This window comes from Aedes aegypti, chromosome 1 (genome assembly GCF_002204515.2).
Source record: "Aedes aegypti strain LVP_AGWG chromosome 1, AaegL5.0 Primary Assembly, whole genome shotgun sequence".
NCBI lineage: Eukaryota > Metazoa > Arthropoda > Insecta > Diptera > Culicidae > Aedes > Aedes aegypti.
The window spans coordinates 181394763-181413022 of record NC_035107.1 but is presented as its reverse complement, the minus strand read 5'-3'; the positions used below and the strand labels follow the sequence as shown (position 1 = coordinate 181413022).

At 38.2% G+C, this 18260-nt stretch overlaps 1 protein-coding gene and 1 long non-coding RNA gene across 6 annotated transcripts in view; one reads left to right on the top strand and one right to left on the bottom strand.

Annotated features, from left to right (window-relative positions):
• The window catches only part of LOC5566203 (ABC transporter G family member 23), a 242732-nt gene that overhangs the window by 7908 nt on the left and 216564 nt on the right, over window positions 1–18260 (bottom strand). For 3 of the 5 annotated variants that reach the window (XM_021854595.1, XM_021854617.1, XM_021854612.1), the window contains 9 exons: window positions 14315–14433; window positions 14043–14238; window positions 6491–6692; window positions 6272–6423; window positions 6062–6206; window positions 5837–5923; window positions 4244–4631; window positions 3927–4176; window positions 2960–3870 (listed from right to left, as the gene is read on the bottom strand). In XM_021854595.1, the coding sequence (XP_021710287.1) occupies window positions 3303–3870; window positions 3927–4176; window positions 4244–4631; window positions 5837–5923; window positions 6062–6206; window positions 6272–6423; window positions 6491–6692; window positions 14043–14238; window positions 14315–14433 (2107 nt within the window). In that variant the 3' untranslated portion in view covers window positions 2960–3302. Of the gene's footprint in view, window positions 1–2959; window positions 3871–3926; window positions 4177–4243; window positions 4632–5836; window positions 5924–6061; window positions 6207–6271; window positions 6424–6490; window positions 6693–14042; window positions 14239–14314; window positions 14434–18260 lie in introns of those variants that run through there. The other 2 variants (XM_021854602.1, XM_021854625.1) reach the window with 1 other exon arrangement.
• On the top strand, window positions 1686–3094 carry LOC110679580. The gene is made up of 2 exons (XR_002502603.1): window positions 1686–2727; window positions 2933–3094. It is a non-coding gene; the product is annotated as an uncharacterized LOC110679580 (long non-coding RNA).

Here is an 18260-nt window from a genome sequence, read left to right as displayed (position 1 = left end):
TTTTAGGAATATAGATTTAAAATACAGATACTTTGCCCCAGGATACAGAAATACAGATATTTCAAGGAAAAAAAGATTTAAATATGGTAATTCTACTCAGGTGGCACAGATCATAGATGCGTGCTACTAGTTCTCTCTCGTACTCTTCCGCTGTTTTTATGCAGAGAATAGTAACGTCATGGAGAATAAAATATAGTGTTCGTAATCAAACTTCCGGTCAAATTAACTATATTTATAGGTTGTTTTGGATATAACTATAAATACTTATGGTTTGACATCACAAACTGCTTAAAATTACTATATCGCATAGTTGTTAACAATAATATTTGTGATTGAATTGACAAATGAAAAACGTCAAACTTCAACTATATTACAGTTACCTCAAAATAAATATAATTGAGTTAACAATATTTTTCAATGTAGACTGAACATTCTGATTTATTCCGATGCCTGAACATCAGCCTATTACGATGAGAAATTGCAAAAAAGGGTTTTGCCGGTCAAACAAAATTTGTTTTTTCACAAGACCCCTAATGTTCCTAGAAATAATTTCGGGCTACGCCACTGCATAATATAAATAAAACAACGAAAAAAGATGATATTTAAGTACTTCTATCGCAGATTTTGATTTTTTTAGTGATTCGATTAACCGAAGGATTCGATTATCCGGAGTGAAAAAAAATCGATACTCCGGATAATCGAGTCCAACCTGTAATATATTAACATTATTTTAAGTTTTTTGGGTCATAAAGAGGCCACCCTGCCTGATAAATTGAATGAAGCTGACACAAGTATAAGAAGTCTCCCTACGAATTTGTATACCACAATTATCACTATACAAAAAAAATGCAAAATATTCAGGAAAATGTCCTTTCGGTTCGAATCATTTCGTGAGGATTTGAATTTCGTATGGTTTTTATGGAATACTTCAATCATTTGTTTTTCTTTCTCTACGAACAATGTTGAAAATCCCGCATATCGTTTCGTTTCGTATCGCCATGGAAAATTCTCATATCGAATCCAAACATTGCACAGAGCACTTACACAGCTTATAAGCCACACGCTCAAAAAAGTGTTCCAGAAAACGTGAACTGTCAAAAATACACCGTGAACTATGGACCGATGCACGAGTTCACTATCTGACGTTTGAGCGGTGCCGTGTTATTTACCAAAAATTGAACCCAATCGATTTTGGCTAATACACCAACGAAATTTATGCCAAAGTTATGTTTTTGATGTTGAAAGCATCTTAGGCAGTATGATTTTTGTATTCAACTAACTTCACGGCGTTCAACCTGTTATTTCTCACATAAGAGCTCAGATCTTAATTGTGATCTGAACAGGCCGTTCTTGAGCAACGGCTGGCTCATGCTCGGGAGTTCACCGTCTACTGCGTTCTCGTGCAAATTTGGCTCGCGTTCCGTTCATTTTTGGCTCGCGTTCAGTTCGAAATGCATCACTGCTGCACATAACTGTTCATTGCATAAATACAATCTCACATGATGATAAGAGGTTTTATAATCATATTTGGATTTCTTTACTTTGAACCGAATGCAAAAAAAAAACAATTAATTGAAGACTAGCAACAATGCAACTACTACTACTACTACCAACTAGCAGCATCTTTTCTTATCTCGCATTCCTCGAAGCAGTATTTGAGTGTTTGGTCATCCTTATGATATTGATTTAAACACGTTTGCAATTTGGTTCAAGATTATTTTATTCATTTTCCTCCTTACATTTTATTTCCTTTACAGTTCCCTTGTTGGTTTCGATTCATTTTGTCGATTAGTTACGATTCACTGTTTACGGAAAGAAAAAATCCCGAATTATCTACATACAATATACATGTCAAAAGCCTTCTTCTCCTTTGTTATCGTTAATTAAGAGAAAAGTGACAATTTTTCAAACAGGGAGCGGAAGGATGATTTAAAATAATTCAGCTGAACGGCAAAGATGCCCTCAGCTTGCTTGTATTGCTTTTCTTTACCCTTCACAAATAATAGAGAACTAGATTACATATGCTTAAGATTTTATTCCAGGTGGTAAACATTCTCATTGCTTTTTCGTTTTACTACAATGAGTTGGAAAGCATGCTTTTCCGATTTTGGGAAAAATCCCCTAAATGACGGGATCCACTTCTACTAATAAATTTTACGTTGTTAAGTCTATGGTTTCCTTTCTTGCATTTAGCTTAACATAACTTTTTTCCCTACAAAAGTGGTTTGCCTAGGGTTTTTTTAAGTTAGCGTAAAAAGTTCTATGAAAAAAAAACTATTCTCAATATAAAAAAGAAAAATGTATAATCACAGTTCAATAATTGTTGTTTTTTTTCTTCGCTTGGAAACTATTGATTGGCGGATTAAAAAATCTGTTTATCATTAAACGGTTCAACAGGTGAGGTGGTTGGGAAATTTGGTACTGCGATGTGTTTGGAATTTTGTTTATTTGACTTAATTAAAATAAAACAACAGTAACTAACAAAAAAATTGAGCAAATTAGATTCAGTTGAATGTTACGATAACATATGCAAAGAAAGGGGATTATACTTCACCATTCGGTAAGGGCGTGATAAATTATATATAAAGCCTTGTGCACATTAAGTAAAAAGGTGAATAAAGGACTTTTGGGAATGGTTGTCTTTTAGAGTGCAATGCTAAAGCAAATAGGTAAAAGGGTAGTAAATAATGCAACCATCATTTTAACGTGCGATGGTTGCACATTAAGGTGAAGATGAATCGAAGCCAAACTTCAAATTTTCAAAAGCACAAATCTAGAAAACCGAACACCCGTTTGAGCTGAAAACTTAATCGATTGGTTACCACCAACTAGTTATCAATCGATTAAGTGTTCAACTTCAACAAATGTTTGGTTCTCCAGATTTGTGCTCTTGAAAATTTTTAGTTTGGCTTCAATTCATCTTCACCTTAAGCCAACGCCATTTAGTTGCTATCTTAAGGGGATCGAACGAAGCGAAATAGTTTTTACTTTTGGAAAAACCATAAGTAGTCAGTGGTGTTAAATTGTACACACCGATCCGATGACTTGTTCATTAAGTCAAAAACTTTTTCGTATCAGGGGTGTACATAATTAGTGGACTAGATTCCAAAAGTGATGTTTAGCAAAGTTCGTCCCGGGACGGTTTTGCAGAAATGAGATTAGCGTATTTCCACCACTAAAAATACGCAAACCAATGCATTGAATTATGGAAAACGTATACAGATCCGATGATTGTATACGTGTTTGCATGCGCTCTCATATAAATAAATGATCTCTAAGCATAAAACCCTACCGATTGAACCCTAGCCTCGCTTAAACTTAAGTACGAGCAGTGTTATCACCAAGAAGATCGCAATCCAAGCAATTGTGGACGCGAATCCTAGATATACATCTTCGTCCAATATGCTCCAGCCACGGGTCAGGATAGATCGCAGCGATGATGTTGCCAGTGTTAGTGGCAGACACAGAGATACATATCGTAGCACCAATGGCATGCCTTCGATTGGCCAAATGACTCCAGACAGCAGCAACGTGGGATAGAAAGATCCTAACGCCAACTGAATGGCGTTTCTCTCCAGCTCGCAGATAGCAGAAATCACGAATCCGAAGCACATACCACACAGGCCTTGTAGAATAGTGAGCATAACGATCCACACGATTTCTCCGTTGTTTGTGACTCCGAAGACGACAATCATGAATATCAATACAAGAGCTGTTTGGCCACACATGACTACAAACTGCGTTACGACATGCGAGAACAAAATTTCAAAAGGTGTAACTCCTGCTACCCACGAGCGATCCAGCAATCCTTCAGTTCTCTCAATAATCAGCGCAGATGATGTTAAGGCCACGGCCAAGAAGAATACAATCCTAAAACAGAACATCAAGGAATCATTCATTTATGATCCTAATCATGAACAACTTACGTCAAGATAACACCCGGTGCCACGAAATCTGTGAAAGACGGATCGTTGGTCCCGTAAATGGGGTCCTTGAACTGAATTGGGACATCTCCTAGTTTTGGATTGTTGTCACAGACGCGCAATAATTCCTGTGCAAACTCCCGGTAGGCAACTTGCAAATCTCGATTCAACATGATTCCAATCTGTTGGTTGGACATATCAAGCCAAACTCGGATTTCCGATTGGTCTAGCGTCTCATCGTCAGCATCGCGACCTAGAGTAAGCATGAATGGGTTATAGACTCGCACATGCACGATTCTTTCGTAATCTTATCTGCTTACCCAACGCAATTCTCGCTACCAATGCATCGGTGAAGTTATCCGTAAAGTAGAGTGCGCCCCAAGCATCACCTTGCCGTACTGCCCCTAGAGCCGAGTCCAGGTCCGGATAGTAATTTTTCACTATAGTCGAATTGAGATGACTCATGTAACGGCAAGAAAGATTGGTAAAGCTGCAGCCGGCATCAAAAATACATTCCCCATTGGTAAAGTTCATTTCCTGGTTAACGATAGCCATTCGAAGGTTTGCCGGATCTCGTCCAATTGCCAAACAGAACAGTATGACCTGCATCACCGGTAGCGCGAAAATGAATAGCATCACGCCGACATTCCGCCACATCCGAAGAAAGTTTTTGGCCAGAAGCGCTCGCAGTTTACCCTTTGTTGTGATCTACGGTTGTGAGGGAAAACAGAATGGGCATGAACGTTGGTGGTATTCTTCTTTTTCTAGTTGAACAAATCTTGGTCGCATTCGGTAATACTAGAGTCCCAAAACTGAGAACTTAATCATTCAATGCCTTCGGTACTTGTTACCACATCCGCATGTGCATATCGTGTGGCAGGCACGAATTTCAAGCTCAGCATACTTTCAAGCAATCCCAATCAGAAGGATTTCTAGTTCATTAGCCATTTGAGCTTAATCATATTACGATTTAATAGTGATTTGTCATTGGTTAATATATCCTGACATTTCTCGTGATTTTTTGAGTATTGTAGGCTACGTTATTTTGATTGTTGAATTATATGCCAATCCGTTGTGCGATAATTTCCGTTATTCAACGGCAGTTGATTTAGACAATACATGTATTCCACATTCATTTTGCTCCTAATTGTGCTTCTGATTGGTTGTACCATCACCGTACACACTATTGCATTTTTCCCAAAGCATTGTGTATTTGATATGTATGTGCTTTTACAGATATTGGTCCCCGTGCAGCGTACGCCAATGGAAAACTTGTGGTTCGCAAGTTTTGAATATAGATGTTTGATTATGACAAATGAGTTCTGCTACACTTTCAACACAAATTCACTTATGAGAGTTCACTACAGTGACACAGTATTTCACAAACAAACACTGAACTTTGCTTTTAAAGATGAACAATTTGTTGCGTTTAATTATAGTGCTACGGTGATAATTAGCAAATCACGGTGTAAGAAGTAGTTTTTAACAGCAAATGAAAACATCTTTCATTGCATTTATTACGAATGAACGTGATTGATATGGTAGTCAAATGTTTCCATAGCGAGAGCTGAGTGGATATCAACAAATTGGCCATATCTAAAAATAATTGTACATACTCCCTAACCAAGGCCTAACCGCGAATTTTACGATTCCTGTAAACTAACTAACTAAGCAAAAATGTTTCAGTTGAGTTTCAATTTCACAATTCCTAAGGGCAATTGAGCCCAATCAATGAACAAGCCTGATACAAATACTCAAAAAGGATGCGCGTTTGCATTTTTCAGGAAATTGCAAACGTGTTGTCTAATACTGTATCTATTTGAACGATTTCCGATACTAAATTTAGATTTGTGCAATTTCCGCATAAAATAATCCACCATAACCAATTTAACGAAAAATTTTGCCATACTCACGTTAAAGCAATCTGAACATTCCCCGCAATCGTCACATTCCACCGCTTGACTGATTGCTCCCGGTGCTGCTCCGTTAATTCCGTTGATCTGCGAAAGAGGAAAGAGCAAACCCAAGAAGGAGGTCATCAAAGGACATGGCAATCGCCCACAAACGCGTGAGGATTGCGATGCCGGGAGGAAAAAAAGCAGGTGTCAATTATTTCGAGTGCTAGCTGCGCTACTTACGCCATACGCCGATCCATTGCTATCCGTAATGAGTACTTCTTTGCTTTGATGGAAGTTTAACCCCACGACACCGCTCTCCTGACTCACGTAGACTGGATTATCCTTGGCCTTGCCGAACGCTAGCGCGGACAGCGAGATGTTATTGCTGTTGGAGAACGGAAATACGTATCAGTCGGTATTCTCAATTTTGTAGTTATCAGAGCATCAAACCTTATATTTAGTTCAGCAGGGGCGGCATTCTGTTGTCCTTGCTTGCGAGACAACTTCAGAAACACGTCTTCCAGACTGCTGCACCGGTACATCGAAAGTAGGCAGGCGGGTGATTCTTCTGCTAACAGTCGTCCAGATCGCATCAGACCAATCTACGAAATGAAATCGATAGGTTAGGATTCAAGTAACCACTTGTCTTTTGAAACCATTCCAGCTCACCGTATGCGCTTGTCGCGCTTCTTCGATGTAATGTGTTGTGATGATAACTGTCTTCTGACCGGCCTTGGTAATGTGAACTAGATGATTCCATATACTTTGCCTAAGTAATGGATCGACGCCGACGGTTGGCTCGTCCAGAATCAGCAGCTCCGGGTCGTGCATCAGAGCTACGGCAAACGAAACTCGTCGCTGCTGGCCACCACTGGAAATGAATGAATTGAACATTTAAATTTTGTAGAATGAACGGATCAGATGCCGACCACTGTTGATTTTTGTTTAGCCGAGTTCCAAATTTTGTTAGGAGAGCTGAAATACTAAACACTTCTGCTCAATGTTATACTATGATCATTTGAAAGAGTTCATGAGTAGGTGATAAACCAGATATAAAAATAAAGGTCAAAATACAGCAAATGCCATTTTTGAACTAGACATTCGGTTGTTCGAACCTTAAATACTTTCGTTTAGTTTTTAATTAATCGCTGCACTTTGTAAAAGAGGACCGCGTGATTATTGAGCTGAAATCGAATTCAGGTTAACTTCTGGGTCCATGAGACCTTTCGTGGTTAGGGGTAACGCGCCCTATTCATTGAACAGGGAGTCGTTCTCGATTCTCACCGAGAAGACGTGTAACTTTTTCGCACATTTCACATCAATTTGTCCATTTGATTTAATTGCAAAGTATATTAAATGTTTAGTTAAAAAAAGTTTTCTAATGAAATATCATGAATCAAGTCTACAATGTAGTTGAAAGATTTTAGGTTTGAACTATCTTTTTTAGGTATTTAGAGCAATTAGAAAAATACTTGGATGACACGGGGAACAGTTCAAAACAAAGTTGTTTTTTTTTTATAAAATTTGTCAGAGACTCTATATTAATTAAAACTGTTGGTTTTGAGAGAACAAAATGAAATTTTTCAGAACAACAATAAAAAAAATGTCATAAAATATTATAAAAGAATGACATAACACGGATTAAAGACCAAACAATGCTAGTAATGATAGTTAGAATTGGAATGATCATGAAAATTTCTCATTTTGTGTCTCGAAACTGCGACACCCGTATTGTTGAGTTGTTGAAGTCCTGCTCCTTTGCTCCTTCAGTCATATAAGATGAATATTAGTGGGAAGAAAAGTGACCAATTTAAACCATCACTTTTCCTCGTCATAAAACCTGCGAGTGGAGTAGTGAGAAGATTTATTTTTCACTCCCTTCTACCACTATATGCAAACACAAAGCACGTGGTTTATCTGTCAACACACTGGAGGACATTTAAACATGCCCTATATGCGAATATAGAGCCAATATAGTGCTTATTTAATGCCCATATGCATCAGGCTTAAAAATATTAATGATGCAATAATAGGGTTTCTAAGCAGTAGGAGTGCTGATATTAGGCGTGTAAGCATTTGTAGTGCTATTATAATGTCTGTATGTATCTATGATGCTGATTAAGGGCTTATTATTAGTGCTTATGGTTACTTGGGGAAGCTTGCCGAGTTGGATAATTACGACAAGTGCCGTAAAAAATCAAGTTCTGCAACGAGTTGCGTACAACATTCTTTTTGCAATTTCGTAGAAGACCACTTGATGGTATCAGAAATCATATCGGGATCATCATTATTTTTCATATTTTGAAAATTGTTCTGTAATGATTCATAACGTTACTTAAAAAAATTGCGAAATGAAAAAGCGTTGCGTAATGATTACGCGACTGATACATCAGTGCAGGTAAGCAGGCCGTTCCATGACAGATTGGCGCCAGGAAAAAAGGCCTATTACGATGAGGAGTTGCCAAAAATGTTTTTCTTTTCTGTTAAAGACCCTTTCTTTGTCGACGGGATAGTCAGTACCATAGCTAGGACTTTTGGGACCCAATGCGATCAATTTAGAGGCCCTTTAAAATTAAGGCGAATGCCGTCTAAATGTAAGACGTAAATAAGAAACCGACTGTTAAAATAAACACACAGCTTTTACGAATTATGACAAAAGTGATGGAACTTATTTTGATATGTTGTTGTAGTAGTTTAATGGCAAAAATGTCAATTAATGGGCCTACAGTTCTTTTTTTTTCTCAATTCTTGTTCAGAAACGCATTAGTTTACTGAGAACTTCTAGTGAATTGACATGGAAGTGGAAATATTGGCAGGCAAAGTAGCGCTGGAAAGCAATGATTTATTACAGCTTTAATAAGGAATTCTAAGTAAGAATTTTTCTCAGGTTAACCATAGAAGTTACCTTGGAGATTCCATCATGGAAGAATCTTTCAAGATTCTTGTTTGCAACATTTTCGAGATTTTAACTATTAAAATTCTAGGGATTTTCTAGAATTTTCTTCAAAATAATCGTTAAGATTTCAACCAGAGAATTTATTCAGGAATAACTCAGTGATTGCTGCTAAAATTCCCTCAGGAATTATTCTAGAAATAGTAGAGAGATTTCCAAAGGATGTCCCATTCATTTTCTCAGAAATATCTCCAGAAAAAGAGCAAGATTTTTTTTCCAGAAATCTGGGAGATATTTCAGAAGGAAATCTCAAAGTACCATCTGATTAAATTCGATTTAGTTTGAAGGTAACCCTTAAGGGTAAAACACAATGCAACGGCATTACGGCAAGAACGGCAACACCGACTTGAATGACATTTCAATGTTTTGATCAATGTCGACTCAACCAAATTCAACATTATTTGACAAGTAGAGTGTGGATCAAGATGGACTTGTCGTTTTGCCGTTGTACCGTGCTGCCGTTCACATTGGCTTTAATTAACTCCCACAAAGTTCTATGAAAGAACTCTTGGGCTCTTAAGGAAGTCTCGAAGAATTTCGTAAACGAATTGCTAAGATGATTGGAATAACTAGAATATTTACTGTAGCATAAGCTGTAGTGTGGAACCTCAGATAAACTTTTGAAGAAGCCATGAAGATTTTACTTGTAAAAATACACGAGAAATTGTTTGAAAGAACTGCAGGAGTAATTTTGCATGAAACTTGAGAGAAATATTTAGAGAAATTTCTGAAGGAGCTACATGAGAAATCCCAGGTCAAATTTGAAGAGGAATTCCCGGAAGAGTATTAATTGCATATCGTCGGATAATCTCAGGAAGAAATTTAGGAGCAACTCCTGGGGAAAATGTGGAGCAACTTGCATAGGAGTTCTCGTAGATCTTCCCAAAAAACAAATCCCCAAAGGAATTTCTTTAAGAACTGTTGAATGATTTTTTTCTTAAGATAACTCCTGTAGGAAACTTTGGAAGATCTTCTAAATTTATAACTGGGGATATCAAAGTAGTCAAGAAAAGCGTGCTCATGGATTTCCTGGTGCAAATTACGAAAAATATCCTCTTACCATCCGTTCAAACAACGCTGGAAGATTTTTTGGGAGACTTGGAAGTGGAATCAATACAGACATTTCTGAGAAAGATCCCAAAAGTATACCTGGAGAGATGTTTGTTTAAATCACTAGAAGAATTCCTTAAGTTTTTCCTCGATGAATCTGAAAAGAAATTCCTGAAGAACCTGTGAACCTCTGAATCCCCAGGAAAGTTTGCCAGAAATCAACATCATCATATTAAATTAAATCCCCTAGCTACGTTACTGGGGATAGTATGCGCCCGCTAAGGAAAAATTCAATTTTAACTGAGAATTTCGTAGAAAACGTTATTCTAAGTAGATTTAGAGTGAAGTCGCGCGAATGAACTCGCAATTAGTCATTGGTTTGAGGAAATCATATCTAAGAAATTCAATTTAAGGGATATGAAACCAAAATCAACGAACATCACCACAGCGATATATTACAAGCCACCGGACTCTTTATGGAAAAATCTAGCTATTTTTAGAATTCTAAGCAGACACTATGCAGTTCTCTGTCTCGTTAGAGTTTGGATTTTTGAGGCATAATTTGATTTTCATCGAAGATTTTTGAACAATCACTAGGTATGGCGCATGTTGGCCCACGTCATTTACTCCCAAGGATGCCAAAAAGTTTTTTCGTGAAAGATGTTAAATTAATAGAGATATCGTTTGAAATGATCCAATGCGACTAAACTAGCTTTTAACTTGGTTATACTGCGGTGGCGCGTTTTACCTCGACGGTGTAATTTACACCTAGTTCCCCTTTTCCATATGGAAATTTTATTTTTTCAATGGTTATGTTTTAAGTAACAGAACCAAACCCACCCTTCATGTGTTACGTGATCAGTTTACGAATATGCCTCAACTCTACAGGAAACGTAAGATTTACATTTTATTATCAACGAACCATAATTGTTCTGTCATTAGCGCCTCTTCTTAATATTTGTAAAGGTATCTGGGGTAAAATTCACCCTCGGGACAAAACGCCTTTTTGTGGTTTTTATGAATATTCTGGAAAAATTGAGACATATTCCGTGGAATTTTTCTCATCAAATCGTATTTTGAGGATACTTACTATAGGTCCCTGATGAAAAATTGTTCCAATCACTTCGTAAATAGGCAAAAAGAGCACCTTGAGTCGTTTTGACCATTTTAAGTCCAGTTTCGGAACCCCGTTTTTGGCTCAAAAAGACCAAATTTAGCATAAGAAAACAGTTGTTATGCGCAACATTAAATAAAGCTGTTTCAGGAAATGAAATTTTATTACATTAATTAGTTTCGGAGTTTGAATTCATATTTTCGACAATATATTAATTGTGTTGGAATCTGCGTGGTCTTAGCGGACTAGCCCTTCAACAGGTTTTGGGCCCAGGAACGCCTGGAGGACGCTGAAGCGGCTTCAATGAGGGACCACGAGGAAGCACCTGGACGAGGAGACATGGCTAGGACGATGATCCAGAATCTCGGTGAGGAGGTAGAGCCTGGACGGCAGCTGGAGTATGGACGGGAGGTGGCTTGGACGAGGTGCCCAAGAGTTGGAGGTCAAGATGCTGAGAACAAGGCTGAAGATGCGGATTCTGGCTGATCGGAGAGGACGAGCTTGGAAGTGCTGGAGGAACTCGAAAGTCAGGAGGAGCTCGGAGGACGGTGCAGTTGACCAAGAGGACGATAGTGCAAATGGCCAGGAGAAGCTCGACAAGGAGGAGTTCGGTAGCTGGAGCTCGGTGCCAGGAGGAGCTTAGTGGACAAGAGAGCTCGGGTGGCAGATTGAAGGTTGTGTGATGAGGAGGAGTGTTGGAGAGCAGGTACATCACACACCCTGCAGTGGAGATGTCTTGGGTAAGAATTGTAGAGGTAGTTTAGACAGATTGTAAATACGAATAAGTTGATACCCAGACATGAAATAAAAGAGAGGAGCTGGCTGGTAGCGATATCAGTCAGTAGCCTGCGGTATGGAGGAAAAGGTTGTTTAGTCGTTTTATTTCAATAGGTTATGGGCCCAGGAACGTGTTCTTATAGCATGTATCATTCTGGAGGAGGATTGGCCGCATAAGCCGTGTGGCGAAGTTCGGAACGAGGAGGAGTTTCGAGACAGGAGGAGACGATCAGAAGTCGAGGTTGTGGCCCTAAGGAGGAGTGTTAGAATAGAGGTAGTGTCGCACCTCAGGTAGATGAATCATGCGTCGTCGTAGGTAAAAGTGGTTCACATAAAGAGAGTTGCAGCTGCTGGTTGAAGTCAGTAGCAGCTCTGTTGAAGGAAACATCTACTGTATTATATTTCTTTATGATTTGCAATCGGGTGTGAACGGGCTAGCCTCGCGAGGATCTGCATGGTCTTAGCAGCCTAGCATCTTCAACAAATTGATGCATAAATGAAAACTTGAAGAAAATTTTCATGACAAGAATTATAAACCGACCTGTTTTTTAGACAAACAGATTGAAGAATTTTTCATCGACCACGCATTTAACGACCATTTCAAATTCGCTATGCTACATATCTCACAACCAGAGGCGCACGCTTCGTTTTTATTCGAGTTTGACGTTTCACGCTACCGCCATCTACAGTTCTTGTTGCACAAAAAAGTTTTGCGTACAACATGCTCACCAGATGATGATGGTGTAAACGGCTCATTTTAATGAACAAATCCGATTCGAATCACTCATTTTAGTGAACAGGATCTGTTCAACGGTTCAGTAGCTCAGCGGTTCGCAAAGGAAGAGTGAATTAAACCGTGCTTACGGAAAAAGAGCGATTCAATCCCTGTTGCGCGATATTTGTCGTATCTTTTGTGTCTTTTTTCGTACATACTTCCCTAGAAACTCACGACAAACTTGATTTGCCACTTAAGTGGGCACTTTTTCTCTATCTTTCATCTGTATTTATGCAAGTGGGTGGGGCAAATAAGATGCTTGGCTGTGTATGCTGATAGTGCGGAGCTGCAGCATGTGTGCCGTGGCGTGTAAATCAAGGCACATGTCAATCGTTATAAAAAAAAGCCGGTTCGTTCTTTTTCCGGATCACTTTTTGTCTGATCCGATGAAATGAGCCAATCAAATCAACCGACTCTCGCCAAAAAAGAACCACAGGTCACTAATTCTTTTGAGAGATCCGGATCTTTTGAACGGCTTTGACTCTTCTGGACCATCTCTAGTGTAAACTGGGCGATGAATTTTAATGGAATTTGTTCTAAGTGTTACTTCTGTTTGTATGTGATAAAACTTTCGAAAGCCTAATTTGAGTATTTTGGATTTATTTGAACATTTTGCTGAAATTCAGGTTCAGTAACAAAGTTCTAATGATTTATTTTTGAAATTTTAATTCTATTGAGAATCCTGGAAGGAAGGATGAGAATTCTAGAAACGATTTATGATGAATCCTGTCAGGAATATCTCACTTCTGTGTTACTTCTGTTTGTATGTGATAAAACTTTCGAAAGCCTAATTTGAATATTTTGGATTTATTTGAACATTTTGCTGAAATTCAGGTTCAGTAACAAAGTTCTAATGATTTATTTTTGAAATTTTAATTCTATTGAGAATCCTGGAAGGAAGGATGAGAATTCTAGAAACGATTTATGATGAATCCTGTCAGGAATATCTCACTATGCTCACAGAACTTTCATCAGTATCCTCTCAGAATCCTTATTGGATTCTCAGAGGATTCTCATCAGAATCTATTCATGATTCTAATCAGAGTTCATCAAAATGATCGCAAGATTCATATCAGATTCCTTGCAGGATTCTCATCATAATTTAATAAAGAATTCTCTCAGGATTTCGATCAGAATCCCCTTGTCTTCAGAAAACTCTCAGGATTCTCATCAGAAATTATCTCTTGAGACACTTGTCAGAATCCTCGTAGAAATCAGAAATCTTCTCAGGTTTCCCATCAGAATCCTTTCAAAGTTCTCATCAGAATTTTCCCACGACGCTCATCAGCATTTTCATCAGAATTTCTACAGGATTCCGGCACTGTCCCGCACAATCTGGGACGTCTGATCACTTTACGCTAAGATGTCAGCACATGAACGTTAACCGAAATTTTCACAGCTGTGATCGGTATTCCGATTTAAGTGCAGTATCTGTTATAGTTTAACCACGACCAGAAAATATTGCGGTATGGTAGAATAATTCTCATGAAACTTTTTGATCTTTCTACACAATAAATTAAGTTTAACGCAATTACTGTGTCTAGGAACAAACCTCAAATTCTTCACCAGTCGTGATTCGGACGGCAGGTCCAGGAAGTTGAGCAGAAACTGTAATCGCTCTTTGATTTCTGACGTCTGCATGCCGAAGATCCATCCGAAGTACATCATCGTTTCCCGGATGGAGAATTCGCCGTATAACGCTATCTCCTGTGGCATGTATCCTACTCGTTTTCCTGGTACTCCAGACCCTGTTGAAAATAAGAAGAAAAAAAGGAGTTGTTGGCTGTTCGGTCCTGGAGATCCCAGTCCCCCACAATGACAAACCTTTCGTTCCTGGCTTGCCGCCGAGCACCCATATTTCCCCTGAGTTGAGTCGTTTTCGTCCGACTATACATGATAAGAGTGTCGTTTTGCCGCAACCGGATGCTCCTAAAAGTCCATATCTGCAATGGTAATGAGATGAAGAGAGAATGAAAGTAGGGTTAGCTATTATTTTGTACGCTATTTATTGGCCAGAGTCCAGACAATCGATCGTTGATCAATAGAAATATGACTGAGTTCAAACATCATCATTCTCGTCACGTGCTCTGATTGTGTTGGTCCAAAAATGGGAGGTCGCATTCCATGTGAGAAAATTCTATCCGACTGATCAGAATAAATAATTCAAGCGTATGAGCTTTCGTGGACGCTAGCAGCCGCAGTCGTTATGGCATGCATGGTTGAGTAAATAGACATAATAATTTTATTTTTTGCACTATCAAGAGAGTAAACAGACTAATCAAAAATGGCGCCTAATGGTCCATTAAATCCTATAATGTCGGTAATGTCAGGCTGATAATGTTTTTAAGATTTGAAGAATGTTTTATGGATACCTTAAATTCTAAATGCGTATAAGACAAAGAAATTTATACATGTTTTCTGCAAGTGCGTCAGAAATCAATGGCGTCAACTTGCGTCTACTTGATAAACCACACAAACATCTTCCAGAGAACACGTACAACTTTCAACAGTTTCCTGAATCGTGAGTCAGTCGCTGTTATAGAAGAGGTCACGCTCACACAATGCGGCCGTTATAAAATATAGTGAGTGTTACATATGATGCGGGAAAGCCACTACAAACGCAACGATTATCCGTTAATGCATCAACATTGTCACCAAAGCTGATTTGCTCGTGAAAGAGATTTTCCTATTGCAAGAGTCGACTTCCTCCTCACTTGATTTCGCCTGTTGAATGTCGGTATAGGTGCCTACATAATGCACCTTTCATCGCTAGGGAGAATGCGTGGGAAGACGTGCGATGAGTTAACCGAAGCGTTGAAAATTGCGCGTTGTTCAATTGCTTACTTCCTATAGTTAGTATTTGAATGGGTATCTACCTCTGCATCACGTTTTTGTTGCGGTTTGTTCGCTATTTTTAAGTAGTTTTTGTCGTACAGATCTCATATGGGAAAAACGTTGGAATTTTACAAGTAATCTAGCTTTTTCCCGTACGGGTTTGACGCTGACATCATTGTTCAGAGACAATGTTTTTAACCCGTATAGGCCTGAGTGAAAGCAAAAATACTAAAACCCTCAACGCTCAGCGAGTACTTAACGGATTGAAATAGTTTTTGTCGGTATACTGGCCCACATATCTAGTTTCTAAAAGTGGCTAAGGGATCTCGGGAATGTTCACGTGGTCGGAGATATTCTGGTGGGGTTACTGGGTCAGGTCGGGTAACCCAAAAAGGGCTGTTTTTTTGGGACACGCCAAGTTGTCTTAACTTATTTGCAACGGCAATCATTTTAATTTGCATAAATCATTAAGATCTGATATTCAGAATTATAAATGAAGAGGTAAGCACCGTTTAGACTGTACTGGATGTAGCCACTCGGACTCAATGCTCTAAGAACCGGCTAAAGATTTGTTGAATGCTAAACCGTTTCAATTCTCTAACAATAGAGATTAAATATTATAATGTACTGAAATACGTTCCCATTGGATTGACATATATGTTTGGATACAAATTGGCAACTTTGTCGTAAATTTGAGGCATCCTGGGGACCCAAAATGGTTATTTCAAGGGTCAAACAAATGCAGGACACAAGGTTATCCAAATCAATCGTTTCTCAAAAGGTTTACGCTGAAACGTTTTTCTTAAAATTCCTTGATATAGTGGCCACATTATAGTCGATTGAGGATATTATATTTTACTTTGTCTACCTCTAGGGGCACAGAAAAACAACACCCTTTTCAGCCAACCTGACCCAGTAACCCACCTGAATAACTTAGGACATATGAACATTCCCGAAATCCTTTGGCCACTTTTAGAAACTAGATATGTGTGCCAGTATACTGACAAAAAATAATTGAAAATCCGTTTTGTACTCGCTGAGCGGTGAGAGTTTTAGTAATTTTTCTTTCACTCAGGCCTATACGGGTTAAAGAGCATCTGTATCAGTTATGAAAGTAGTTGTTATGTAACACAGCACAATCTTTCAAAAGTCATAGGATTTCAATGGTTTGCTAGATAGATTTTGATATTTCGATTCGATGTTTATGTTTCTTATCATTTCATCAATTTGTTTGAAAAACTGATCTATTTTAAATACTATTGAATTTCTGCTCATTTTTTTTTTCGTTAGTAGAATTTTTCTGCCGTGAATCGCAAGTCAGTCCCATCTGTAAAAAGTAGGCGTTGAGAAAATTTAAGTTTACAAACTCGTTTTTCATACAAATATTCAAAAAATTCCAGAGCATTGGAACATGTTCAAATTTTAATAAAACTTTTACAATTTGCCTTTCACCAAGGTATCTTTCCTAGAAAAATATAAAGATGATCAAAAAACGGTTCATTTTTGTGTTACACAGTGTGGAAATCTGTAGTGGGACTAATATGCGGTTACTTTTCATTATGGGACAATTTGACTTGTTGTTTTTCCCTATTTTTCGAACAAATCTTGTTATCTTATTAGTACAACTGAAAGAGCATTGGAAGATATGTTGAAAACTAAACTCAACTCAATTTTGACGAAAATACAGATGGGACTGACTTGCGATTCACGGCAGTTTAGCTCAGAAAGTTGTTTCCAAAAGAATATTACAAACATGCGTAAGCAACAAATTGACTTGGAGAATGAAAAACTTGAACTTATAGCAGTGAAGCATACTGCAGGGTGTCCACTGAGAATTCTATTAAGTATTGCCTCGACCCATAAATATCCAGAATGACCTTCATTTGTTAAAAATACCCACTAAGGGTTTCTCTCAAATTTTCATTCTCACGCTTGAGATTTTCCATGCGCAACTCGGAAAACAAAATATCATGGATATGTTGACATATCTGTTTAATTCATTATCTATTATTTTAACAGTTTTCTCGCTCAATGCCATGATTTGTTTGTTAGTCTTGTAGAATTAAAATAAATATTTCTGACGTAAACAACAACATTCGGTTTTCACGAGTTTTTAACGTGTTTATGACTGAATCATGAGTGTGATTGAGTGATTTTGCATGATAATCTCAAGCATGAGATTTGAAAAACATCTCTCTAGTGACTTTGCTCTCACGAGGGAGCTTAGAGTCCGCGGCTACAAAGCAAGGCCATGCTGAAGGTGTCTGGGTTCAATTTCCGGTCAGGATCTAAAGGAAATTTCCTTGTCTTCCATGAGCTTAGAGTATCATCGTACCTGCCACACGATATACGAATGCGAAAAATGGCAACTTTGGCAAAGAAAGCTCTCAGTTAATAACTGTGGAAGTGCTCATAAGAACACTAAGCTGAGCAGCCGGCTTTGTCCCAGTGAGGACGTTTACGCCAAGAAGAAGAAGAAGCTTGCTTCATACATTAATTTAAGAGGCAGTTGAACTTATTTTTTCAGCGTCATAGTAGTAAGTATAGCCCTTATTATCCTAAACATATGCCACAAGACATCTGATCAATAGAGCTGTTCAAATATTAAAAAAGTTTAAAAATTCAATCTCCCATATCTGCCTTACTATGCTTACCATAAAAATAGTGTTCTGTGGAATTTTCAGCTTTCTAGGTGGTGATTTAAAGGTGACCCAAAGATAAAGTAGGCTTATATGGAAATTACTATAGAGAAGTTTTGAAAAATGTTTCAAGCCCGTTAGTACTGGAATGTAAGTACAATTTCATCATCCCATAGTAAAAACTCATTCTTCAAACCATAATGAAGAAATTTGCTGAATAGAGCAATTCAATCCGACGGATAGGAGAAGAGCTGTTCATGAGTTCGTTTGCTACTATTTAGCTTCATATGGAATTA